The 26753-nt window shown below is 51.8% G+C and overlaps 1 protein-coding gene across 2 annotated transcripts in view; it reads right to left on the bottom strand.

The window, feature by feature from the left end:
* The window catches only part of DOCK1 (dedicator of cytokinesis 1), a 546606-nt gene extending 521611 nt beyond the window's left edge, over positions 1-24995 (bottom strand). For both annotated transcript variants that reach the window (XM_043926662.1, XM_043926663.1), the window contains exon 1: positions 24839-24995. In XM_043926662.1, coding sequence (XP_043782597.1) covers positions 24839-24884 — 46 coding nt within the window. In that variant the 5' untranslated portion in view covers positions 24885-24995. The remainder of the gene's footprint in view (positions 1-24838) is intronic.
* Between the last annotated feature and the right edge of the window lie 1758 nt (positions 24996-26753).

Here is a 26753-nt window from a genome sequence, read left to right as displayed (position 1 = left end):
GAATATTCAGGACTCATTTCCTTTAGGATGGACTGGCTGGATCTCCTTGCAGTTCAAGGGACTCTCAAGAGTCTTCTCCAACACCACAGTTCAAAAGCATCAATTCTTCAGCGCTCAGCTTTCTTTATGGTTCAACTCTCACATCCATACCTGACTACTGGAAAAACCATAGCTTTGAATAGATGGAGCTTTGTCAGCAAAGTGATGTTCCTGCTTTTAAACATGCTGTCTAGGTTTGTCATAGTTTTTCTTCCAAGGAGCAAGTGTCTTTTAATTTCGTGGCTGCAGTCACCATCTGCAGTGATTTTGGAGCCCTGGGCTTCCTACTGTCCTTCTAAGAAAAGGGGATTTTGGACACAGAGATTCAGAGATACAGAGACAAAGCATCATGTGAAGACAGAGGCAGAGTAAAGACAGTCACCACACCCTGCCCACTGTCCACTGCACAAAATGGGGTGTCACTCTGGGTCCTGGCTTCAAACGGATAAGCTCTCCCATCTGTTAAACTGCCGATGTCTCAAAAGAAAAAACAAAAGACAGAGGCAGAGATTGAGGTAATGTTGCCATAAGCCAAGGAACGCCAAGGTCCACCAGGAGCCCCAAGAAGACACTCGAGTGAAAATCCGAACCTCCAGAATGAACCCACCGGCCACCACCCGATCAGAGACTTCCGGCTTCCAGAACCGTGAGAAAGCACGTGTGGCTGTTCTCAGCCACCCACTGTGTCACAGCGCCTTAGGACGGCGGCCCGAGGACAGCAACATGACAGCTGTGGCCCCTGGACCACGCTCACCCCCGGCAGGCACTGTCCATGCACTCTGCACCCCTAAGTTCACGTCGTGGGCTGCCTGTGGTAACGAGCCCAAGAGAACACAGCTCACTGCAAAAGTGCCCCCCCAGCCCCCTGTCCAGGATTCTGTGGTGCTGCCATCTTTGACGCTCAGCCAGCATTTGCTGCGGCTCAGACGGTAAAGAATCCCCCTGCAATGCGGGAGACCTGGGTTCAATCCCTGGGTCGGGAAGATCCCCTGGAGAAGGGAACGGTAACCCCCTCCAGTATTCTTGCCTGGACAATTCCATGGACAGAGGAGCCTGGTGAGCTACAGTCCATGGGGTCGCAAAGAGTCGGATACAACTGAGAGCCTAACACTGCACACACACACACACCAAAAATCTTGCCACTAACTTAAACACAGGATTTCCATACGGTCTGGCAATTTCACTCTGTGGTTTGTACCCAAAAGAACCAAAAACAAGAGTTCTAACAAACTCCAACAAACTCCAACATCCCTGAATATTCACGGCAGTATTATTCACAACACCCAAAAGGTGGAAATAACCCAGATGTCCATCAACAGACACGTGGAGAAACAAACTGTGGAACAGATACATATGGGGAGATATTGGGCTTCCCTGGTGGCTCAGAGGGTAAAGAATCTGCCCGCAATGCAGGAGACCTGGATTCGAAGCCTGGGTCGGGAAGATCCCCTGGAGCAGGAAATGGCAACCCACTCCAGTATTCTTGCCTGGAGAATCCCATGGACAGAGGAGCCTGGTGGGCTGCAGTCCACGGGGTCGAAAAGAATCAGACACGACTGAGTGACTGAGCGTAGCACACAGGGAGATATTACTCCATCACAGAAAGGGACGAAGCTTTGACACATGCTCCAATGTGGATGAACCTTGAAAGCAATATGCCAAGACAAAAAAGCCAGACAAATGTCACATACCATATGATCCATAGACCTAAGTCCACAGAGGCCGAACAGAGGTTAGTGGCGGCCAGGGCCTCAGAGGAGGAGAGAAAGGGGGGAGAAACTGCTTAACGGGTGAGGGGTTTTGTTCTGGAACGATGTAAATGTCTAAAACAAGACAGAGGAAACTATACAAGTCTCTGAGTGTAGTCACGCCACTGAACCGCGCACCCTATCACGCTTAACAGCACGCCATGTGAATCTCACCCCAATACCTCGCTTTTCTTGTAAATCCTGCAACTGATTCATAAACCGACAACGACGTCAGAACGAGCTCCCTTGTCGGCCTCCTCACTCCGCCCACCCCTGCAGCTTTCGGGACCGAGTTCCCATTCACCAACCCGGCCTGCAAGCCCTTGGCCCACATGGCCCACTGCAGCCTGGGCAGAAGCTCCCATGAACGCCTTGCCATCTGCTGCCCCTTCCCAACGTCAGCATCTGCGAGGCTCACTGGGAGTCCTCGGTGAAGCCTCTCAGGGACAGCCCACCAGCCACAACCAAGCCACAGACCCCTTCAAGACCAAGGGCCGGCACCCTGAATCCCCATCACTGTAACTGACCCTAGACTCTTCAGAGCAACTCCAGTAAAAAACCCATATGACCTGGATGTCGACGTTTAATCCATGCCAACACTAGGGTAGCAACCAGTATTAATCCCCAGTTTACAGGGGAGTAAAGGAGATGCACCGTCCACGGTATGGAGGGGAAGGTAAATTCTAAAAATTACCCAACCAGCAAGGTGGCCAGAACTCGCCCCCAGCTCAGTCCAACTGCAAACAGTCCCTTAACCCTCTGGGACTCAGCCCAACAACTACCCAGCCACAACAGGACCTGACAATGAGCTGCTGAATCAGTTTTGACGCAAATAAACTTGCAGGGATTTTCATCTGTGCCTGACAGACCCACACATGGCTGCAAACCCCGGTTCCTTCCGCCTCCCCAGACAACGTCGCCTTTCATGTTTAGCGCATTTTCTTCCCTGCAGTCCTTCCGGACAGAGGCGCCACCCTCAAACAAGACGTATGAAAATGCTTCTAGAGATTAAATGCCCGAAGCCAGGCTTCTGAAAGTGACCTGATTAAATACTTAGCCATAATACCAGTCTAGACTCAATAGATCAAACCTTTCTGGCTCAGGGCAACAGTGGCTGTGTGGCAATTGTGCAAAATAACGCTTATAAATGGAAGAAAGGAAGCCCATTTCTTCTGATTTTCTGGTAAATTGGGGGTTGGAGACTTAATAATGCCAGGCCAGTTTACAAGTCAGACAGCAGGCTCTGTGGAGGCCCCCTGGGGGCAGAGACCAGTCATCAACCCAGGACACAGCTCTGGCAATAAATGAAATGAATCACGGCCGGGGGGGTCAGTGCCCCCACTCCCAGCTTCCTTAAGTGCCTTCTTTCCAACTGGGGCTTGGAGACCGTCACTTCATTCTGTTTTAAGTTTTTGAATCCAGGGAACGCCCTCACTCCGTTCATCTTTTATTCTTTCAGCTTTTCCAACAAGCCACTCAACCCAGCTCCAAGCCTGATACACACAGTCCCCTCTGCTACGATCACTCGTCCTGTCTCTTCTGCTGGGTACCTGCTGGAGGCCCCCCAGGTCTCTATAAATGATACTTGCTCCTGCCAGCGCTCCTAGACTGTCTGGCCCCTGGGTAGGTGCCCAGGGGCACCACAGATGCGTCACTCTTGGAGAACGCTCACTCCTGGCATCAGCATCGACTTTACAGATAGACAGCAGGCAACCCTGTGCACACACTACGTCTGCCTGGATCTTCGGTGTCCCCAGCACCTCGCGGGGTGTCTGCCATGTAGATTCTGACTCAGTATCAACTGATGGTGATGAAGGAAGGAAGGAAGGAACACAGAGACGGTCTCTCTGGAGGGAAAGAGATGACCCAGACTTCCCTGGTGGTCCGGCGGTTAAGACTCTTTCCTTCTAATGCAGGGGGCACGGGTTTGATCCCTGGTCAGGGAACTAAGATCCCATGTGCCATGAGGCACTGTCAAAAAATTTAAAAAAAAAAATAATTAAAGTAAGAGATCACCTACTCAGATGCCAACTGGAGAGCAGGCTGCATCAGAAGAAGGTCCCACACACACCTCAGGACCTTCACGCTTGGGAGGGATGGCCGTCCATTAAGCACTGCCTATTCGCCCCAAGAAACTGGCCAAGAAACTCTGCGTCACATCCAAATTGAAGGGAAAAAGCAAATCAAAGAGAGAGTAAAAACCTACCAGCGACACCACACACTTGCGCGTGAGACACCACGAGTCTCCAGACAATTCTGTAAAAATATGAAGCAAAACAGACCAGGATACACGGTCTCTGAGCATCACCTTTCTCCCTGAATGAAGACCAGAAACACCTCTGCACCCGTTTCTCAAATGCATCTGCGCCCGACTGCTCTGAACTGGGGCCACCATAACAAATGACTGCAGACGTGGTGGCTACGAATTCTCTCCCAGGTCTGGGAGGCCAAGGGTCCAAAACAAAGGGCGGGGGGGCGGGACTCCCTCCTCGCAGCCCCCAGCTCCTGGCAGCCCCAGGCGCTCCTCGGGGTCCCTTGGCTCCTGCAGCTCAACTCTGATTTCTGCCTCTAGCCTCACGTGGTCTCTCGGGGGTCTGCCTCTTCTTATAAGGACCAGTCACCTTGAATTAAAGGCCAACTCTAATCCAGAAGACCTCATCTTAACTAATTGTGTGTGTGTGCATGCTAAGCCACTTCAGTCATGTGCGACTCTTAGACCCTATGGAGCCCGCCAGGCTCCTCCATCCATGGGATTCTCCAGGCAAGAATACTGCAGCGGGTTGCCATGCCCTCCTCCAGGGGATCTTGCCAACCCAGGGATCGAACCTGCGTCTCCTGAAGCTCCTGCGCTGGAGGCAGCTTCTTTACTGCTGAGCCACCCGTGAAGCCCCTTAACTAATTAACTAAGACAATTATATCTCCAGTGACCCTATTATGGATAAGACAGCTAAGGCACTAGGAATTGGGACTCTTCTTTTGGGTGGGGGAGAGGGGGCACAATTTAACCCATAACATCCTACACCTTCATCCTAGAAATTGGATTAAATGATCCAGGCAAGATCCTGCAAGCATTAGGAATTGTGTTCTCCTTGAGTTAATATGTAAATATATGCAAATACATATGCGAACTGGTAGCTTTTCGAAGTTTAATTTTTTTTCTTCTGTCTACTTTTCCTGGATATCTAAATTCAGACTGAAGCTTACAAGTAGTTGAGAACTGAGAGCAAACATCAAGTAATTTATGTGGGAATCCAATGATTCTACTTAACGGCTCTCTAATCTTTAATCTTTTCTTTCTTCTCTTTTTTTTTTTTAAAACCAGAAGACAGAAGTACACTAAACAGAGGTGGCTTTGTCACCAGGGACCTATTTTCAGGCTTAATGTGGTACCAACAATGGTGTTCCCAAGAACTAAGTGATTAGTGGGTGCTGAGCATTTTACACTTCTGTGACTTCTCCTCTCCACATTTATAGCAAGTGGGTACCATTATTATCCCCACTTTACAGATGTGCAAACTGAGGCTCAGAGGTGAAGTAACCAGCCCAAACTCAAACAGGAATCCAGGGGTCTGAATTCAAACCAAGTGGGACTTCAGGGCTGGAAGAATCTCACTGTTAGCTAGTTCAATCCCCAGCACACACACACACACACACACACACACACACACACACACACACACACACACACCGCTGGAAGAATCTCACTGTTAGCTAGTTCAATCCCCAGCACACACACACACACACACACACACACACACACACACACACACACACACACACACACACACACACACACACACACACACACACACACACACACACACACACACACACACACACACACACACACACACACACACACACACACACACCCCCAGCAGGCTCACCGCACATCACACCCCTGCCCTGAGGGAGCCCCTCGGGGAGGCTCGCCGTTTTCCATTCCTGCCCGTAGGATTCTAGCAGTTACACACACACACACACACACACACACCCCCAGCAGGCTCACCGCACATCACACCCCTGCCCTGAGGGAGCCCCTCGGGGAGGCTCGCCGTTTTCCATTCCTGCCCGTAGGATTCTAGCAGTTACAGGCGCACAACCTCCCTGAAGGATCCTCAGGAGGATGCCCACCCCAGCAGGTTACACGGCAGTCACATCAGGACCGGCCGGGCCCCCCAGTCCTCGGCATTCAGTCACACCCAGGGCTCCTGGTGGTCACCGATGATGTTTCTACTTTCGATTTAAAATTGCCATGGGGGCAGGTGGGGGCAGGTGGGGTGGGGGGAATGTGGCAGGAAGATTGGATGAAGGCGGTCAACTTCCAGGTATGAGAGCAAACTGGAAATTCTACTATAGTGCTAGAAGTACTAAGGATGTAACGTATAACCTGACAAATAGAATTAATACTGCTGCATGTTACATATGAAAATGGCTGAAAGTGAATCCTAAAAGTTCTCATCACAAGGAACATGTTTTTTCTATTTTCTCTAATGTTGTATATAACATGATGTGTGTATGTTAGTCACTCAGTCCAACTTTTTGCGACCCCATGAGCAGAAGCCCGCCAGGCTCCTTTGTCCATGGGATTCTCCAGGCAAGAATACTGGAGTGGATAACCATTTCCTCCTCCAGGGGATCTTCCCGATCCAGGGACTGAACCCAGGTCTCCTGCTTTGCAGGAAGATTCTTCACTGTCTGGGCCCCCAGGGAAGCCCAATATATAACGTGATGGATGTTTAATAAATACTGTGAGTATCATCTCATCATGGATGTGGTTTAAATCAATATGCTGTATAGCTGACACTTACACAGTGCTCTATTTGAGCAAACTCCGGAGACAGTAAAGAACAGGGAAGCCTGGCATGCTGCAGTCCGTGGAGCTGCAAAGAGTCAGACACAACTTAGCAACTGAACAACAATAGTGCCAATTATATCTCAGTAAAACTGGAAAAATAAATGGATGGATGGATAAATAGATAAAGTAGCCACAGTGTTTTATTCCACATGTGGAGCTCCCCACTGATGTCATGGAACAGACTCCTCTGATCAGGTCTGTACTCCAAGGCAAAGGCAGCCATCCCCTTCCTGCTCGTGAGGGTTCCCCCAGCTTCTGAGATGAACATGGTACTCATTCCATTCACCAAAAGCAACAGTTCAAGAAAATCTCATTCCACTGTTAAAGAGCCGTCTGCACTAAGGGGAACTGGGAGGCGGCGGCAGGGGGTTGGGGGGCAGGGGCGGGGCGCGTGCAGAGAGATAAATTTGGAATTAACAGATACACACTATTATATACGAAACAGGAAAACAATACGGACCTATTGTACAGCACAGGGAACTATATTTAATATCTTGTAATAACCTATAAAAGGAAAGAATCTGAAAAGGAATATATATGCATATGTGTAAGTGAATCACTTTGCTTTACACCTGAAAACTAACACAACACTGTAAATCAACTTCCATTTAAAAATGCTGTCTCCACTTGACATTTTAGGTCTTCCTCCCACTTATCATCTTCTCAGAAAAAGCAAAGAATCAGAAGCTTTCCTGCTCTGGAAGCATCCCACAAAGGTTTTCTAATAACATTGCTTCCTTTGGTCTCAGCTGCCCCTTGAGGTTTCGGGTCATCCATATAGGTGTGACTTTGACACAAACACCCTGCCACGTGTGTGTTTTAGAAAGGGGTTCATGACCTCTCTGCATGGTAAGAAAAGGTAACAAGAAGGGTGAAGTGCAGAAGCTGGGCCAGGTAATGTTGGGATTTCACCCAGCTTTGTGCATGTATGTGTCTGGGGGGTGTGTGTGTGTGTGTTTAATTGTGTATACACAATTAAAAACATTTGAGAGCATAAGCAGAGGGCAAATTAGGCTCACCGCCCAGGCAGTTGGGCTGTAGGACACAAGATGTTGTTGTTGTTTAGTCGCTAAGTCGTGTCTGACTCTTTTGAGACCCCATGGTCTGCAGTCTGCCAGGCTCGTTCATGGGATTTCCCAGGTAAGTGTACTGGAGTGGGTTGCCATTTCTTTCTCCAGGGGATGGTCCCAACCCAGGGATCGAACCCGCGTCTCCTGCCTTTGGCAGGCAGGTTCTTTACCACTGAGCCACCAGAGAAGCCCTGTATGACACAAGAAGCATTTATTTAAAAAAAAAAAAAAAAAAAATGGAAACAAGACTCAACACCACCATTCTATTTCTCCAGGCTGTGATGCAACCGCACGCACGAGATGAAACATCATTAACTCAGTGCTAAAAGCGGGAAGCCCTGTGAAAATTTTATAAGCTGGTCTAAAGTTTGTGTAGGCTGACACATTTAAAGCCAAGCTGCAAAGCTGCTGCCCATAGTTGCAGGTAAGCAGCGGACTTTGGCAAGTAAATAAAAGATCTTTTTTTTTTTAGATCAATTTTAAGAATGGAAGAATAATGCCATACTATTGATGCCAAGATTGCTGAAACTTTGTCCTTAGGAAACAGTTCCATCCATCCTTCATTCCCAGGGCCTTAACATTATTCACTCTGAAGGCTGAGTCCACGCTAATCCCACCTTTAAGCGCCTGCCTGTAAATCACAGGCATCAAAGAGGGAAATTGTTCAGACAAATGCTTTTGAGCCCTTGACCACATGTGGTCCCCACTGGTAACTACTGGTCAGGTAAAAACTGGAGATTTTATTTTCTGTTCAACTGGAGGCAATACGGTTGAAGAGGCAGGAATCCTATGGAATTGGATTTCTGTTAAATCACTTTTTTTTTTAAACTTTTACTCAAGGTTCACTTCCCCTTCCCCACACCCAGCACTTCAGAGGCCTCTTGTGTTCATTAAAGCTCTAAAGGGGGTCTGCCAGCAAGGGTCCCCGCCCAGCTCCACACTCACACCTCTGGCCCTTCAATTAGGAAACCAAGATGATATTGCCCCTTTGGCTTTAAGAGCCTGTGAATTACTACAGAGGTCCCCAACTACACCAGGGACCGGTTTTGTGGAAGACAGTTTTTCCATGGACTGTGGGCAGCAGGGGGATGGTTTGGGGATGATTCAAGTGTTTTACATTTATTGCGCACTTTATTTCCATTATTACTACATCAGTTCCACCTCAGATCATCAGGCACACAACCCCAAAGGTTGTAGGTGCATGCTAAGTCACGTCAGTCGTGTCCAACTCTTTGCGACCCTAAGGACTGTATACCACCAGGCTCCTCTGTCCATGGGATTCTCTAGGCATGAATGCTGGAGTGGGTAGCCATGCCCCCCTCCAAGGGATCTTCCCAACCCAGGGATCAAATTCAAGTCTCTTACATCTCCTGCCTTAGCAGGTGGATTCTTTACCATTAATGCCGTCTGGGAAGCAGCTGGGGACCTCTGAATTACTATATATAACATAGATAAAAAACAAGGACCCCCAACTGTATAGCATAGGGAACTATACTCAATATTTTATAATAACCCATTGAAGGAAAAACAATTTGAAGAGAATATACATGTGTACATGTGCATATGTATATATTTATACACACACATAGGCATAATGAACCACTGTGCTATACACCTAAAACAAACACAACATCGTAAAACAAGTGTGAAAAGTGAAAAAAAGTGAAAGTGTTCGTCACTCAGTCAAGTCTGAGAGACCCTACGGATGGTAGCCCGCCAGGCTCCTCTGTCCATGGGATTCTCCAGGCAAGAATACTGGAGTGGGTTGCCATTCCCTTCTCTAGAGGATCTTCTCCACCCAGGGATTGAACCCGGGTCTCCCACATTGCAGGCAGACACTTGAGCCACTAGGGATGGAATCTAAAATATGACTCAAAGGAACTCACTGACAAAACAGGCTCAGAGACACAGAGAACTTGCGTCTGCTGGGGCGGGGTGGGGCAGGGTGAATGGCCAGTTTGGGTTAGCAATCGCTAACTATTTTATTCAGAAAGGATACACAGCAAGGTCCTCCTGTTTAGGTCAAGGAAACCCATCGATATCCTGCGACAAACCATAATGGAAAAGAATCTGAAAAAAGAATGCACACAGGTACAACCGAGTCCCTTGGCTGGACAGCAGAAATTAACACAACACTGTAAATCGACTCGACGTCAATAAAATAACAGAAAGATTTATAAGCTGAGCTGAGCCCGGAAAAGCTTGACGGCGGGGAGGTAAATAAAGGGCATTCCCAGGCAGACAAAGAGCATGTGCAAAGGCACTGTGGCATGCCCAGAACACTCAGCTGGACGTGCCAGCACTTGGGTGAGGACGCAACACCAGGCACAGTGAGGTCGGCTGAACGAGGCCCGCTTCCCTTCTGTACCTGGGAGTCATCCCCAGCCCGGTTCCCGCACCCGTCTCTCCCTTCCCCACCTCTCCAGGCTGACCCTCAGAGCAATACCCCACCCCCACCCCCAAGAACAATCTGAAGGAACTTGGCCGCCTGGTCACAGCGCCTGGAAGACGCAAACACATTCCTGCCTTTGAAAAATGGGCAGTAGAACACACATGACATTAGAAGGACTTGAAAATAAATCTTGCGAAGTTAATAGAAGCACAGCAATTTGGAAGAAAAATAATCACATTTCCCTCCTGCTAAATCATTATTTGCCCCTGGTAAAGTCAATTATGCTAAAGAAAATAAGTTATTATTTTCAGGGGTGGGGCGGGGGGGGGGGGAATGGGAGTCTCGTTAAGTGCCTTGACTCCAGCAAATAAAACTCCAAGAGCGAATGCTTGACTTCCTGTCTTGATGAAGGTCTGTGGGGAGCCTGGACGGTATTTCTTAGACAAGATGTTGGGGGTGGGCCATCATGCCCCTGGTAATCTGTGCATCTCTGCCAGGACCCGACCTCAAGACTGCTGCTTGTCATTCAGAAAGAAGGACAGGGCAGCCTGGCGTGCTGCAGTTCATGGGGTCACGAAGGGTCTGACCCAACTCAGCGACTGAACACCACCACGGAAGAAACACAGCTGTCCCCTGACCACCCGCAGGCAGCCCAGGTGCCCGGCGGTGCGTCCCACCCCCACTCCCGCAGGCTCCTTCCTCTTAACACCCTTGCCCAAAGCACTGCCTTCGGAAACAAGTCCTACAGGTTCTTAACTTCTCCTCCCAAAGTGAAAGTAAAGTGAAGTCGCTCAGTCCGACTCTTAGCGACCCCATGCACCGCAGCCTACCAGGCTCCTCCATCCATGGGATTCTCCAGGCAAGAGTACTGGAGTGGGTGCCATCTCCTCCCAAGTGTGCGGCAGAGACTCTGCTTCTAACAACACAGGCACTACAGCAGACCACCACGCCACGCCACCGTAAACACACGCAGGGTGCCGAGTAGCAGCTGGGGTGACTCCCGCGCTCTGCTGGCGCCAGGGGGAGCCATCCGGCCCCAGGGGACACGTGGCAGTGTCTGGACCTATCCTGGGTAGTCAGCACTGAAGGAAGGGACCTGCTAGTGGGATCAAGTGAGCAGAAGCCAAGGGTGCTGCTAAGTACCCACAATGTACAGGACCAAAATACAGCCTACCCAGAAAGCCACTAGCACACAGATCACGGAAACCCGCTTGGCATGAACTCGCCCATTTAAGCCCTGAGGAACTCTGTGAGGCAGAAACTACTGTCATCCGCAGTCGACAAGGAAGGACAAAGGCACGGAGGGGCTTCAGAGCCCCCAATGCACTGCAACCCAGCGCCGCATCCTGGCTGGGACGGCGCTGCCTCCCCTCGATGGACCTTCTTTGCAGTGATGTCACTGAACACTCGGGGCTTCCCTGACAGCTCAGCTGGTAAAGAATCCGCCCACAATGAGGGAGACCCCGGTTCGATCCCTGGGTCGGGAAGATCTCCTGGAGAAGGGATAGGCTACCCACTCCAGTATACTGGCCTGAAGAATTCCATGGACTGTATAGTCCATGGGGTCGCAAAGCACTGGACACGACTCAGTGACTTTCACTTTTACTATCACTGAATACTCCATGGACAAGGCTGTGGGCTTCGGGCTAGTCCCCTCCCCCACATTCAGGGCAGCTGCTCCGAGTCCCTAACCCGGCGGCAAGGACTAGGGCTCATGCTCCTGGATCCATCAGCCCAGAATCTGCTGTACGGGGCTCGGGTGGATGAAATTAAGAGGGAAACCAGTGTGCTGAGATGGTTGGATGGCATCACCGGCTCGATGGACATGAGTCTGAGTAAACTCCAGGAGTTGGTGATGGACAGGCAGGCCTGGCGTGCTGCAGCCCATGGAGTCACAAAGAGCAGGACACGACTGAGCGACCGAACTGAACTGAGAATGCTGTGAGGAGGGAGGCCTCTGGTCTCTTCCATCCTGACTCCCTGACCCCGGGGCCCTCTCGCTCCCGCCCAGGCTCTCCGCCTGCCGCCCCCTCCTCACCCCTCAAGACTCCTGGGCCCTTGGGGCTGACCACCATTCTCACTGGAGCCTCAGCCCTCACACATCCCTGCCCCCCAGCCCCAGGTTGGCAACAACAGGGACAGAGGGACAGAAGGGATCAGGGGGCAATGCCAGGAGGGGGGGACCCTATGGAGCTAAGGCAGGAAATTGCAGACGGTGCCCCAGGGCCAGCCAGGCAGCCAGCGGGACAAAGTGCGGCAGGAAATGAGGCCAAGAAGGCTGGGGAGGGCGTCGTAAAGGACGCCCTTTCCATGCAGGCAGCGGCCACCACAGGCTCAGAAATCCGATCAGAGATCCCAAGAGCTGGGGTGGACACAGCTCAGGGCTCAGATGACACAGTCTAAGACAAACTGAACGAGTTAGTTTAGGCATGACAAAAAAAAAAAACAAATCAAACAGACTCACATCCTTGCAACCCCCAAAGCCCCAAAGACTGCAGATTTTTGGGTAAGTCACTTAATGGCAAGAATCCAGCGGAGATGAGACATAGGGTAACTCTGGATCCTCAATGTCTAAGAACAAAGCTGGCAAGTAAACAGGAAGGAAGGAAGAGAGGGAGGGCGGGAGGGAGGAGCTGTACCATTTTCTTCTCTGGCTAATCTCCCTCTGGCTGGCGACGGCTGTGTTCACCCCTGAAGTGGGGACACACTCCGTGACTACATCACTGCTCAGCCCTACCCGCGGGTTCAGCTGAGCGGATCATTCAGAATGCTCAGCTGCCCAGAAGGCTAATCAATTATCAGACAACCTGTCGCATGTAAAATAAAAGTTACAAAACTTGATGAAAAGTAAAAGCTCACACAGTCCTCTTTCAATTAAAAACAGATGAAAACCATCACCAGATACTGCCCATGTTCTCTATAGTAAGTGAATGCCAACACAGCAAGTGAATCCGAGTGGTGCTTCTTCCTGGCGCAGGCTCTCTGCACACACGGTCTGGGCGGCTCCTCCAGGGTGGCTGAGAGGTGAGCACAGGCTCTGGGACTCTCCCAGCGCCCAGGTGCAGGGTCTGAGGTCAGGGAGGTGGAACAGGCTGCAGGAGGTGTAGGGCCCAGACCTGAATCCCAGACCTTCTGATTCCTGGTCCAAGGTTCCTTAATACCCCACACCATCCAGCCCCCTCACGTCACTTTAAGTGACTCCAGTTCTGACCAATCCACCTGTCCAGCCCTTTTTAGCACCCACTGAATCATAAGACAAGCGCTACTTCAGAAAATGAAGATTCATTCACTGCAGCAGCCTTCACAACAGCCAAGACAGGGAGACAATCTCAATGTCCATTGACAGAGGAAAGGATAAAGAAAGGGGGGTGTGTATATATACAAATACAATGAAATGCCACTCAGCCATTGAAAGAAAGAAGGAATGAAACAATGCCATCTGCAGTAACATTCAAAAAATGAAGATCATGGCATCCGGCCCCATCACTTCATGGCAAATAGATGGGGAAAAAATGGAAACAGGGACAGATTTTATTTCCTTCGGCTCCAAAATCACTGCAGATGGTGACTGCAGCCATGAAATTAAAAGATGTTTGCTCCTTGGGAAAAAAGCTATGACCAACCTAAGCAGCATATTAAAAAGCAGAGACACTACTTTGCCGACAAAGGTCTATCTAGTCAAGGCTATGGTTTTTCCAGCAGTCATGTATGGATATGAGAGTTGGACTGTAAAGAAAGCTGAGTGCCAAAGGATTGATGCTTTTGAACTGTGGTGTTGCAGAAGACTCTTGAGAGTCCCTTGGACTGCAAGGAGATCCAACCAGTCCATCCTAAAGGAAATCAACCCTGAATATTCATTGGAAGGACTGATGCTGAAGCTGAAGCTCCAATACTTTTGCCACCTGATGTGAAGAACGGACTCACTGGAAAAGACCCTGATGCTTAGAAAGACTGAAGGCAGGAGAAGGGGACAACAGAGGATGAGACGGTTGGATGACATCACCGACTAGATGGAGATGAGTTTGAGCAACTTCCAGGAGTTGGCGATGCAGAAGGAAGCAGTCCATGGGGTCACAAAGAGTCAGCCATGACTGAGCACCTGAACTGAGCGCGGTGCAGGAACACAGACGGACCTAGACACTATCACACTGAGTGAGTCAGACAGAGAAAGACAAATATGTGTTACCACTTCCATGTGCAATCTTAAAAACGGTACAAACGAACCTATTTGCAAAAGAGAAACAGAATCACAGACATAGAAAGCAAATGTACGGTTACCAAAGGGGAGAGCTGCTGTTCAGTTGCTCAGTCATGTCCCGCTCTTTGTGACCCCATGGACTGTAGTCCACCAGGCTCCGCTGTCCCTGGAATTTTCCAGGCAAAAATACTGGAGTGGGTTGCCATTTCTTCCTCCAGGGGATCTTCCTGGACCAGGGATCAAACCCTCAACTCCTGCATTGGTAGGTAGATTCTTTACCATTGAGCTACCAAAGGGGAAAGGAGGGGTGGATAAATTAGGAGTCTGGGATTAGCAGATGCAAACTACTCTATATAAAACAGATAAACAACAAGGACCTACTATATAGCACAGAGAACTATACTCAACATCTGACAATAAACTATAATGAAAAAGAATCCAAAAAAGAATATACATAGTGTGTGTATACACACACACACACACACACACACACGTATACATCTATGAAACAGAAGGTGTACTTTGCTATATACCTGAAACTAACATAACACTGTAAATCAATAATACTTCAATTTACCAAAAAAAAAAAGAAAAGAAATGATTCCATTCTTATAAAGAAACAAACGCCAACACTTTGAGGCAGACACAGTTCTCAGCAGGCTTCAGTAAACATCTTATGAAGCCAGAAGACTTCAACAGACCCAGGAATGGGGTCTGGAGGTGCTAAGTACATCTTAGGGTGGTGAGAATGGAACTGCCAACAAATATGAAGATGACCAATTTAGAAGGCAGCCTTCTTTATGCTCACAGGCCCAGTCCCCCTGCCCCAGCACCCTTCTGGGTTAAGTACACAAAGAATATCCTGAAATCCTCTAGGACTTAAGCAGTGGAACACCCATCAAAGGAAAAGGCAGCAACTGCCCCCATTCACATCCCTTCACATCTTTGTGGGGGTCTGGCCATCTGCTCTGCCACCGGACTGTCAGGGACTAAAAGGTGTGAGATCTTACAATCTGGTGTTCAAGGCCCATATTTCTAACCTATCCACCACAGTTCACGCTGATCAATGGAAAATACGTATTAATAGGAATAGGTGGAGGAGACCCACCTCGTCCTCCCCCTTCGGGGCACACAGCAGGACTACATCTCTGAGTCCCACGTGCTGGCCAGGGACAGAGCTCTGAATGCAAGAATGTGAGCAGAAGTGTGGGTACCAGTCCTGACCAGGAAGAAATCTCCTGTGAACTGTCCTGCATCTCTGTCTTGCCCCATCCACAAGTTAAAAGGCAAGGACCTGAAGACGCCGGCGGAGGGCAGAGCCACAGAATAGAAAAAGCCTTAGTCCCTGAATGAGTAGACAGAACAGAGCCCCGGGGTTGGGGGGTCCCCTCCCCACCCCCACTTGGACTGTGATGTGAGGAAAAAACGAACTTTCATTGTATGAAGCCAGCAAAACGCTGGGGCTGTTTGTTACAGCAGCTAACCAACCCTAATTCAGAACAGAAATCAGAACAGTTACATGTGTGCCTAAAAGTGTACTTAAGGTATCCACCTTAAGTTAAACAAAATCACTCCACAAAGCCTATAAACTTTGTATCACACTCCTGAGGACAGGCAGGAGCAACTATGAACAGCAAATGGGCCAGGAAAAAAGACAGAGCAACATTTTTGATGAGAGATGTATCCCTGGAAGCTTCAGGGATCTGCCCTGGGAATCCACAGGAACTCAAGCTGCTGGCCTGACTTCAGTGTGAACATTAAAATTTTAGGGAAGCCATGAAAACATCTCTCCCCATCCTCCACCCGCAGCTCCCAACCAACAGGGGATGAGAAGCAACAGGGTCCACATTGTTTTGGTTCCCCAGTCAGACTGGGGGGCCAGGCAGAGCCTGAACTCACTAGAGCAGCCCAAGGCTTCTCACAGTCAATAACAAAAGGAATTAACCTTTGCCAAGCACAGCCCAGGGGCCAGGTTTGAGGTGGGCTATCTCTTTATACCCAGAACTGCCCAAGGAGGTTGGCATGATCACCAGTTTTTACAAAGGAGAAAGCTTAAGGCAAACAATTCAGCCAAGTCACTTGGCTAGGAGGAGTTGGAGCTGAGATTCAAAGAGGAATCTCTCCTACCCCAAACCTGTGATCTCTTGGAACACACTGCATGCTAAAAGAAAACATCTTTTTCTCCTTAAGGCACCCAGATGAAAATTTAACAAGCTGATAGGCATGTCTGGGGTGAAACCATCTGCCTTTTGAAGGCAGAGAGCACCTCTGTGTCTGTACACACAGCAGCCCACTAGCATGCAGGTAGGCAGATGACTGCAGCGTCTTGAGCTAACACGGAGCTTGCACTCAATCATCCACACGACCTGCCACAAGCAACACCCTGCCCTGGCCCATTAGCTCCTGAGATCAAAGCGCCACACGAGCACGCCGGGGCCACTGCGGGCTGTGCCTGCGGTGACTGTTGGCAGAGCCAGCCTCCTTTCTGGTCCACAGAGTGAAGGGCAGCCCCAGGGGTTCTCTGCTGAGCAACGTAACAGAGCAACTCGGGTACCCAGGGCCTCCTGGCCATCACGGGAGGACTGGGCTTCCGGATCCAGCGTGGCCTGGCCACTCTATTCGAGCCACAAAAACACGGTTGGTAACTAGACTAGAAACAAACCTAAGGGGGAGGTCTCAGCCTCCTGGGACTCAGCCAGGTGAGCACAGGCAGGTAGCACTCGATGAGTCATCCGTCTACACCCCCCCCAGGCTGTGAACCACCACACTTCAAACCCACACAGCTTCCTTTCAGGTCCCAAATGCCCTGACCTTAAAGTCCTGTCCAGAATTTCATAGCCAGGAATTTCCACACCTAACACAGAAACTAAGTCCTGAACTAGATACTGGGAGCCTTGTGACCAAAGCGGGGGGGATTTCACCACGAGCGCCCACCTCCCACCTTTCACCTCCCAGGGGGCCACCCAGCACTGGGGACCCACAACCTTACACAAAAAATCACCCAGATGGTGACCCCCAGAGGCAGAGTGAAACATAAGAGGAAAAGCCTTACTGTCGTGATAATCACACTGTCAGGGGCTGCGTCTCCCAAAACTCAAAGGTTGAAGCTCAAACCCCAGTATCTCAGATTGTGGCAGGATATGGAGACAAGGTCTTTACATGAGTGATGAGGGCAAAATGAAGTCCTCAGGATGGACTCTCATCCATGAGGGGGGTCTTTGTAAGAAGAGATTAGGACAGAGACACACACGAGGGGGAGCCATGGGAGGACACGGCAAGACCTGCAAACCAACGAGAAGTCCCAGAAGGAAACAGCGCCTCCGACACCCGGATCCTGGACCCCCGGCCTCCAGAACTGAGAGATAAGAGATCCCTGCTGTTTAAGCCACCCAACAGTGTGCACGGGAAGGCAGCAAACCAACAGTCATCCCCCTGCCTCGTATCCACAGGGGACTGGTTCTCGGACACGGACACTACACTCCGCAGATGCGCGAGTCCCTTGTCTGAAACAGCACCCCCTCCTCATCACACCCCTCTCTGAGGATGACCCCAGGACTCTGAGAGCCTGAAAAGGGAGCGTCTGGGGGAGCCGTCGGCCAGCGGTTCACAGCTCTGTGTATCTCCACACCGCCACACTGCCTCCAGCCTCCCACTCCAGGATCTTCCCTTCAAGCTGGACTTCTGGCCCTTCCCCGAGCAAACCTGACTATTTCACCAAATCCATCAGCAGGCTCCCCTCCGCCCAGCACCCAGCCTGGGCTCAGATCCCAAATTACACCAAGATCTCCTTCAAGGTGCACTGCAGTGAGGGAAATGCCAACTCCAACCCCAACGAAACACCGCTCAGACTGGGGAAAGCAGACAACACGTGTCAGCCAGGATGCGGAGACTAAATCTCACACACACATGCACGCATGCACATACGCACGCACCTGCACACTTTCACATACACATGCACACATGTGCACACATGCGTGCACACACATGCCTTCAAGTACACACGCATGCAGACATGCATGTACACACACCTTCACATACACACACAAGCACACACCCATGCACATGCACAAATGTGCACATATACACACAGCTGGTGGGAATGTAAAACGGCACAGCCGCTGGGGAAAAGTCTGGTATTAAACCACCACACAATTCAATAATTGCACTCCTGGGACTTCCCTGGCAGTCAAGTGCTTAAAGACTCTGCGCTCCCAATGCAGGGGGCACAGGTTCAATACCTGGTCTGAGAACTAAGATCCCACATACTGCACAGCATGGCCAAAAAATTTTTTTAAATTAAAAACAAACAAAACACAATTGCACTCCTAGGCATTTATCCCAGGAGATGCAGATTTCCGTTCACACACACACATACACACACACACACACAAAAAAAAAAACCTGTGCATGAGTGTTCACAGCAGCTTTACTCATAATAGCCAAAACCAGACATCCTTCAACGAATGAATGGTTAAAGCATCTGTGGCACATTAAACACCGCGGGACACTACTTGGCAAAGAAAAGGAACAAATCGTTGATTCACACAGCTACCTGAAGACTCTCTGGAGAATTATGCTGAGGGGAAAAAGCAATCCACAAAGGTTACATACTCAAGATCCCATTCATGTAACATTCATGAAATTCCACAACTGCAGAAACAGAGGTCAGATTAATGGTTGCCAGGGATTACGGGGGAGGGAAATGGGAGTGGGTGTGGCAAAAAAAGGACCATAGGAGGGGTCCTGGGGGCGGGGATGGAGACGCTCAATGTCAACATCCAGGTTCTGACTCTGTGTCGGAGTTTTACAAGATAGAACCTTGGGGAAAATCAGCGACGTGAACATGGGGTTTCTCTGTATTACTTCTTACAACTGCTGTTGTCTGTAATTACATGAAAATCCAAAGTCTAATGAAGACAAAAGGAAGAGGAAGGAGTGGAGAAAGGAAAGAAGGAAGGGGGAAGAAAGAGGAGAGAGAGACAGAGAGAGGTCACAGGGACCCGTGGGCACAGGCACTTGCTTCTGGGTGGCACCCAGCTCAGGACTCACCACTGACTATTTCCTCTTCCGAGTTTTCACGACCTGCATCCTCAGAGGTCACAAGAACACAAGGGAAAGAACAATTCACACACCCTCAGGCAATCCTGATAACACTTTGCTATTCTGGGCCAACCCTGGCACAACAATACGTTTAAAATGTGTATAATGTTTCCAAAGTAAAATCAGATTTGCAGAAATATAATACGCTCTTGAGTTTTGTTTTTCTGCAACTCCAGTGAATGAAAATGTCTGCATTTCTATTTACTTACGATCAAATATAATTTTTCATCCCCCAAAGTAGCAGCTTGCTTGCTATTCCAAGCAACATGAAGGATCTCTTTGCAGCTCCCACACTCCCAAACTTATTGGAATACTACCCTATTCCTAGCAATTACCATTGCTCAGAGCTAATCTGAATACACACGTCATAATCTCTAATATCAAGCAAATGTCACACTCCCCAGTAGAAAATTAACTTTGGAAGCAGAGCCTTCCTTCAGCCACCATGACTGTCGAATCCAAAGAGGAAATCACTTGTCACCACATTTCTAAACTGCAATTCATTAAACAAAAAAAATTACTAAAAGCCTTGCTCCGTGGACTCCCTGGCTTATCTCAAATGCTGACCTCAGAGCTTTGTGCTCTGAGGACACTCTCTCAATGGATCCCCACTGGTCTTTGCAGAAGGCAGGCTTGAGTCCCCTTTCCAGATGAGGAAACTGAGGCTAAGGAAGCAGGAATCATTTGCTCAAGGGCCACATGATGATTAAGACCCAGGAGTTGAAGATGTCTCGGTGCCTACACCCACATCCCGTTTGAGTTTGGCCTGGAGTGAAGAGTGAAGGACATACGGAGGTCAATCTGCCTCCTGGCAGAGCTAAGGCTGCAAAGAGAACCCAGTCTCACCAGGGCTGCTCGCCACACCACCTCCATTCTCGCCCTGCCGCCGCCATAACCCATCACCACGCCCTTGGCAGCTGAAAACCACCCACGTTCATTATCTCACTGTGCTCCAAGTCAGACGCCCAGTGTTCCTGGGTCTCTGGGCCAAGGTGCTAGCCAGCGGGGCTCTCACGGGAGGCACTGGAATGAATCTGCTTCTGGGCTTATTGGGGGCGCTGGCAGAATCCAGCTGTGGTTGCAGGACCGAGGTCCCCGTTTCCTTGCTGGCTGTCAGCTGGGCCACCCTGAGCTCCCTGCGGTCCTAGCAAGTGGGCCCCTACATCTCCGGGCCAGCAAGGGGGGCATGGAGCCCTTCCCAGGCTCGGAACCTCTGAGTCCACTCCTACCACATCTTTCTACTGTGAGCAGCCAGAGAAAGTTCTCTGCTCAGGGCACCCAGTAGTGACCCCACAGACTACAGCACACTAGGCTTCCCTGTCCATCGCCAAGTCCCGCAGCTTGCTCAAACTCATGTCCATCGAGTCCGTGATACCATCCAACCACCTCATCCTCTGTCATCCCCTTCTCCTCCTGCCTTCCATCTTTCCCAGCATCAGGGTCTTTTCCAGTGAGTCGGCTCTTCACATCAGGTGGCCAGAGTACTGGGGCTTCAGCTCCAGGTGAGTAACTCAGGAATAATCAACCCATTTCAAGGTTCGTAACTGTAACCACAACTGCCAAGTCCCTTCTGCCATGTCACACATCATATTCATCAGTCTTGGGGATTAGGGAGTGGGAGGGGGCGGGTGGCGGGGAATATTCTGTCCCCCACACCATCAGGAACATGTGAGCCCACCATCCTCAGAAAACTTCCCAGATCAAATACATGGCTTAGTGAATTCTTTTAAGGCAAACACCATCAGGTTGAGAATTATAACGCTGCATCTTTTCACCTCATCTTAGCAACTGGATCCACATGAACACAATTTTACAGGTGTTGGGACGTTATGACTCAACTTAGTTGGGGGGTGATGGAAAAGTTCATCTGGCCCAACCCCTCAGTGTGACTGAGTTAGGTCAAAGTTCATGCCTTGTGTTAAGAAACCAGTCTGTAAACACTGACCCACCAAACTCACGCCCAAGGGGAGAAACGAACAGGGTGGTCAATTGCACAGGTGACCACAGCCCCCCCACACACACCACCAACCCCATGAATCCCAGGGGTGCCAGGATTTCCTGCCTTTGCTGAGGAAGCAAGAGATCAGCTGTTTACTCCCTTCCCGACTTTACAGAATAAATAAATAACTGAAGTGTCTCACAAACAATGCTTCTAACAGAACCTAAGTACTTGCAGACAATGAGTTGTGATTCATGTTTGCAAATGAGATAAGAATTTTACCATTTTCTCTCCCCGCATGATCTATTCGCAGGCCAAGATGCTGGAAGCACAGCCCGCCCACAGACCCACCAGAGCCCATCTAGGGAGACATAGTCCCCTTATGAGGCTCCGGCCAAAAAAGTTTTCTGCTTTGTGAAGGGGTTCTCCAATAGTGTTCCCTTAGGCAGAAAGAGCCAGTTAGCTAGTGGAGATGGATTCCTACATCCAGCACTTCCATCTTCCCAGCCAGCCCAGGTCCTAAGAACCAGGGGACCCCTCCCCAGGCAACTCCCAAACAGGAGGGGAACCTGGCTCAAGCATCCTTGGCCTCCCCCTGCCCCAAATCGGGAGTTCTAAGCCTGCATGCCCTCCTTGACAGGAGGTATTTAAAGCTCCTTCTGCTGCTCAGAGAGTTGGGTTGTCTTGTCATCTTCTCCTGGTGACACTAAGAACAGCCCCTCCCGGTCCCCTGCTTGACCGTCACTCACATCCTTCCTGGAATTGCCTCTAAAACCACCCAGGAAACTTCTCTTCTTTGAAACTCTTCAACTTGGGAGTTTTCTTCAAACCAAAGTATGAGCCCAAGGTGTGACATCAGAAGGCACTGCCAGGCATGCGTGCTAAGTCACTTCAGTCGTGTCTGACTCTTTGCGACCCCATGGACTGCAGCCCAGCAGGCTCTTCTGTCCATGGGGTTTCTCAGGCAAGAGTACTGGATTGCCATGCCCTCCTCCAGGGGATCTTCCCAACCCAGAGATCAAACCCGAGTCTCTTGCGTCTCCTGCACTGGCAGGCGGGTTCTTTACCACTAGCACCACAAAGGCTTCCAGAAGGTGTGTGCCTTACTGCAGAGAGGACACACCACGGTCGTGCCCAGAGCCGCCTCCCCAGTGGGCGGGCCCTGCTCCCTCTGCTCCTGAATGTTCCCTTCGGCCTCGAGACACAAGCCACTACTCAGCCATCTACACCTACAGGGTGCTCACTGACACCATCCAGGTCACCCCAGGAACAGAGAGGATCAAGGTGTCTTAAAACACGGTGTCCTAGGATCAACATGTACACCTTACTATATTTAAAGTGGATAACCAATGTGGTCCTACTGTGTAACACAGCGAACTCTGCTCAAGGTTATGTGGCAGCTTGGATGGGAGGGGAGTTTGGGGGAGAATGGATACATCTATCTGTACGGCTGAGTCACTTTGCTGTGGACCTGAAATATCACAACATTGTTAATCAGCTAGACTCCAATATAAAACACAAAGTGTAAAAAAAATAAATATGGTATCCTAAAGAGAAGCCCCTTCCCCATCACCTGGCGGGGGGCTGAGGGAGCTGACCATGAGCTCTAGAGCGTCCACCAGGGTTTCTGTGGCATTCATCTGTCCTCACCTCTGTGAAATGGGGGGGACAGTAAGTAGACCCGGCACACAGGACGAGGGGCCAAGTCCCAAGCAGGACGGTGGTCTCCTGCCCTCTGCCTGCCTCTCCCCAGAGCTCCAGCTCCTCCTTCGTCTCTCAGTGCAAGGTTCCCCGAGGGTCAGCCCTCAGCCCTCAGCTTACACAGCACACCAACAGGCTCCCCCCACAGCCCAGACCACTCCCCCCATGTTGCAGTTGCCCCAGAAGGAAACTCCACACCCCCCAAGCCTCCCTCATCCAATGCAGATGGATGGGGTTATTTCTACAGGTCTGAAACCACCTGAATGCACACAGGATGCCACTTAGAAGTTTAGAAACAGAGCTGCCATCGGAGCCCAACTCTTGGGCTGCTGACATTTGTAAACAAGCCTGAGTCTCAGATGCCTGAGTCTCTAAAAGGCAGTGGGAAGGGAATTCAGCCACCGCGGTCCTGAAACAGGGCCGCTCCTGCACTAAGACAGCGCGGGCCCAGAAGGGAACTAGGACTGTCTGGGTGCCCACTCCCCATCTCTGGCATCTCGCAGATAAGCCACTGGCATCACAGGAAGAAAAGAGAGTGCCCTGGGGACAAGCACCACCCGGGAGGCTTCGCAGTAGCGGGAGGCCTGAACCAGACCAGCAGCGGGAGTCGGCAGACGCTCTGGGTGACCACGCTGCAAAGGTTCAGAGCCAAGGGCTGGGAGGGCGAGGGGCCGGGAAGCCCAGGGGGCAGCCCCTGCCTCCGGAGGGAGGCGGAGGTCAGGCAGGGTCCAGCCTGGCTGAGGAGGTGGTCCAGGGTCTGCTTTGGATCCTGGAGCAGGAGGAGAGAGACTGAAACCCAACTGGGAAGCTCTGGAGCTAGGGGACCAGCGCCAGCCCAGACAGAAGCCTTGGGTGGGTTAGTCAAGAGAAGGCAGGAACCCACAGGCCCCGGCAGGCCCCGCCAGGAGGGCTGCAGGGCGCACGGGGCCCAGGGGGGCCGTTTGTTTGGCCCTCAAGGAAAGTGTCTGTCTCTGGAATGTATGTGTACTTGGGCAGAAATGTAAACTTGCAACCGGACTCCCCTCACTCCCCTAAGCAAACGACAAAGAGCCGCAGAGCCAAAACCCGTCCCGCCCTTCCCAACCCCGCTCCCCGGTTCCGGGGCCCCCTGGAGCGCTCGGCCGCCTTCCCCAGGGTCCCGCGCCGTCCAGGGCAGGACCACCGAGCTGCCGGGCCGCGCGATGGGCCGCCCCCGGTCGCACGGGCCACCTCCTCCCGCCCACCCTCCCGGAGGAGAGCATAGTTCTCCGCTCCGCGATCGCTGCAACTCGAAACGGTCCACCCGGGAGCCCCAGACGCTGAGCACAACTTCACCCGAAAAGCAAAAAAAAAAAAAAAAAAAAGGCGCGGCTGAACAATGCCCCCGGGGGCCTCCCGGCCGGGCCCGGCCCAGCTAGGATCGGGGAGTTCGGGGGCAAGCCCCGGAAGGCTGGAGGGCTCGGCCGCCGCGGTGCCCGTCCCGAGAGCTGGGTGTCGGGGGGGACACCCTCGGGACGTGACACAACCCGCCGTGCCCCCCCCCCTCGCCAAACACACACACACCCGCGTGTCCCCGGCCCGGCTCGCGCGGGCTCCGGAGCGAGCGCGGGGACGGCGTGCGTCCCGGGCGCCGAGTGGGCAGTGCCCGCCGACGGGAGCGCGATCGGACCCCTCGGGCAGGAGGTGGAGGGCTGGGGACGCGGGGCTCCGGGCGCCGCGGTCACTCCGCGTCTCCGCCCGGGCCGCCGGCAACAGGCTCCCGGGCGCGCCCCCGGCGGCCCGGAGCCCCGCGCGCGGCGCGCGGAGGTGCTCACCCACGCCGTATTTCTCCTCGCGCTTGGTGGGCACCCAGCGCGTCATGCTGCCGCCCGCGCCCCCCGCGCCCAGGCCGCCGCCGCTGCGCCAGGAAACTCCGCGCCTAGGCCGCCATTTTCCATCCCTCTCGGGCCGCGGCAGGATGGGGTGGAAAAAGTTTGCGGCGGAGGCGGTGTCATGTGGGACGGGGCGGGCGGGGCGTCGCGGGCCGGATGGGAAAGGCCGGGAGCGCCGGCGGGAGGCGGGCCGGCGGCTGGAGGCCGCGGGCTGGGAGCCGCGCGCCCGCCCTCGGCCCCCGGCGGCCCTGCCCCGCGCTCCGCGCCCAAGACCCCCATCCCCAAACGAGCGCCCCCCGCAGGGGTTGTCGTCTCCTCCTGATCTGCGGGGCTTCTGCGAGTCGGGGTGCCCTCCCGAGGGCTGGATCTCATACAACCAGAAAGGGGGTGCACCCTGGCCGGGCAGGGGGAGTCTTGGCAATTCGTGAAACTTCTACACAGGGAGGTCAGACCTACTCCCAGTGATGTGAGTCCCCTCCGCCCCCCGCCCCCACCCCGCCCCTGGCTTGGGGGAGAGGCCTGGAGCTGGGCAAACCAGCAGGATCCCTGGGAGGAGCCTTCCCCGGAGCGCCTGGTTCATTCATTCATTCGTTTGCCAGAAGTTAACTGAGCACCTACGCAGTGCCGCAGTGCCGGGTGCGCGGACCACCAATTAGCCAAGCTAGGGGTGGGGAGGTGGTGGGTAGAATAACAAGGGATAGGTCCGCTCCTAGTGCTTGGGTGGAGACACCCGAGGAGAGTGGGAAGAGCGGGTGCAGTGCTGGCCTGGGCTGGGGGGCGGCAGCGGGGCGGGGGGGGGGGGGGGGGAGAGGGCGTTGCGGAAAGGTGACTCCTTGCTGGACTGTGGAGTGAGTGCATTGACCCAGAGACCTCAGCCTCCTTTGGTCCCAGAAGCCTCTGCTAGCTGAGAAGGGCTGGAGGTCCGTGAAGAGGGGAAGTGGGGAACTGGAGACAGGGTCCTAGCCTGGATAGGAAACCCCAGGCCCGGCCTGGAGCAGACACACTTGGTCTTCACTCTACTAAGCATCCTCAGGCTCTTGTGTTTCCCGCACCAGGAGAAGATTGGGGCTTCAGATTTTCTTCAAGTTGAAACAGCACACATACATTTATTTTTACCATCATTTCAGAAAAGAATAGAAAGATCAAAACCAAGAAAAGGAGGAAGGAGATAGCCTCAGGATGGAATACACTTGGTGTCATGGAATATTAACTGGCTACCTCCTCATGACCCCAGGAACTACTGACAATGGCAGTAGGCTGGGGAGTCTTCAAGAATTTTTTCTTTTTTTTTCTGGCTGCCCCAGGTCTTGGTTGCAGCATGTGGGATCTAGTCCCCTGACCAGGGATTGAACCCCAGCCCCCTGCATGGGGAGCTTGGAGTCTTAGCCACTAGACCCCCAGGGGAGTCCCAGCCTTCAAGTATTGGAGGAAGGACGGTAAAAAGATTGGAAGGCTCCGTGGAGTAGGGACAGTGCTGGGTGGGGGAGTTGGGGGAAGGGGCTGGTAGGGCCTGAGAAAGACCGGGAAGGCCTGTCACCTGCCTTCCGGGCCACTTTGAGATGGGGAAATCTCAGCATTCCACCCAGAATACAGACTGATTAAATGCTTGAGAATGCCTTAAGAGCTTGTCCTTTCGAGTGTCTGAGAGGCAACCTCCTGTACGCAGAGGGTAACAAATGACTTGAGAGTTCACGGGAACAACCACAGATTCATAGAAAGTCACATGCCCTGTTTCACTGATAAAGAACCCGAGTCCCACAGACGGAAGGGACTGGGCTCCAATCACACACAGCCACATGCAGGCACTTAAAACCTCCTGTGGAAATTAGAAACCTCAGGAGCTCAGGCCCTGAACCCA

The sequence above is a fragment of the Cervus elaphus genome, chromosome 15, assembly GCF_910594005.1.
Source record: "Cervus elaphus chromosome 15, mCerEla1.1, whole genome shotgun sequence".
Taxonomy (NCBI): Eukaryota; Metazoa; Chordata; class Mammalia; order Artiodactyla; family Cervidae; genus Cervus; species Cervus elaphus.
Note: the sequence above shows the minus strand (reverse complement) of the source record. Positions and strands in the feature narration are given on the sequence as shown.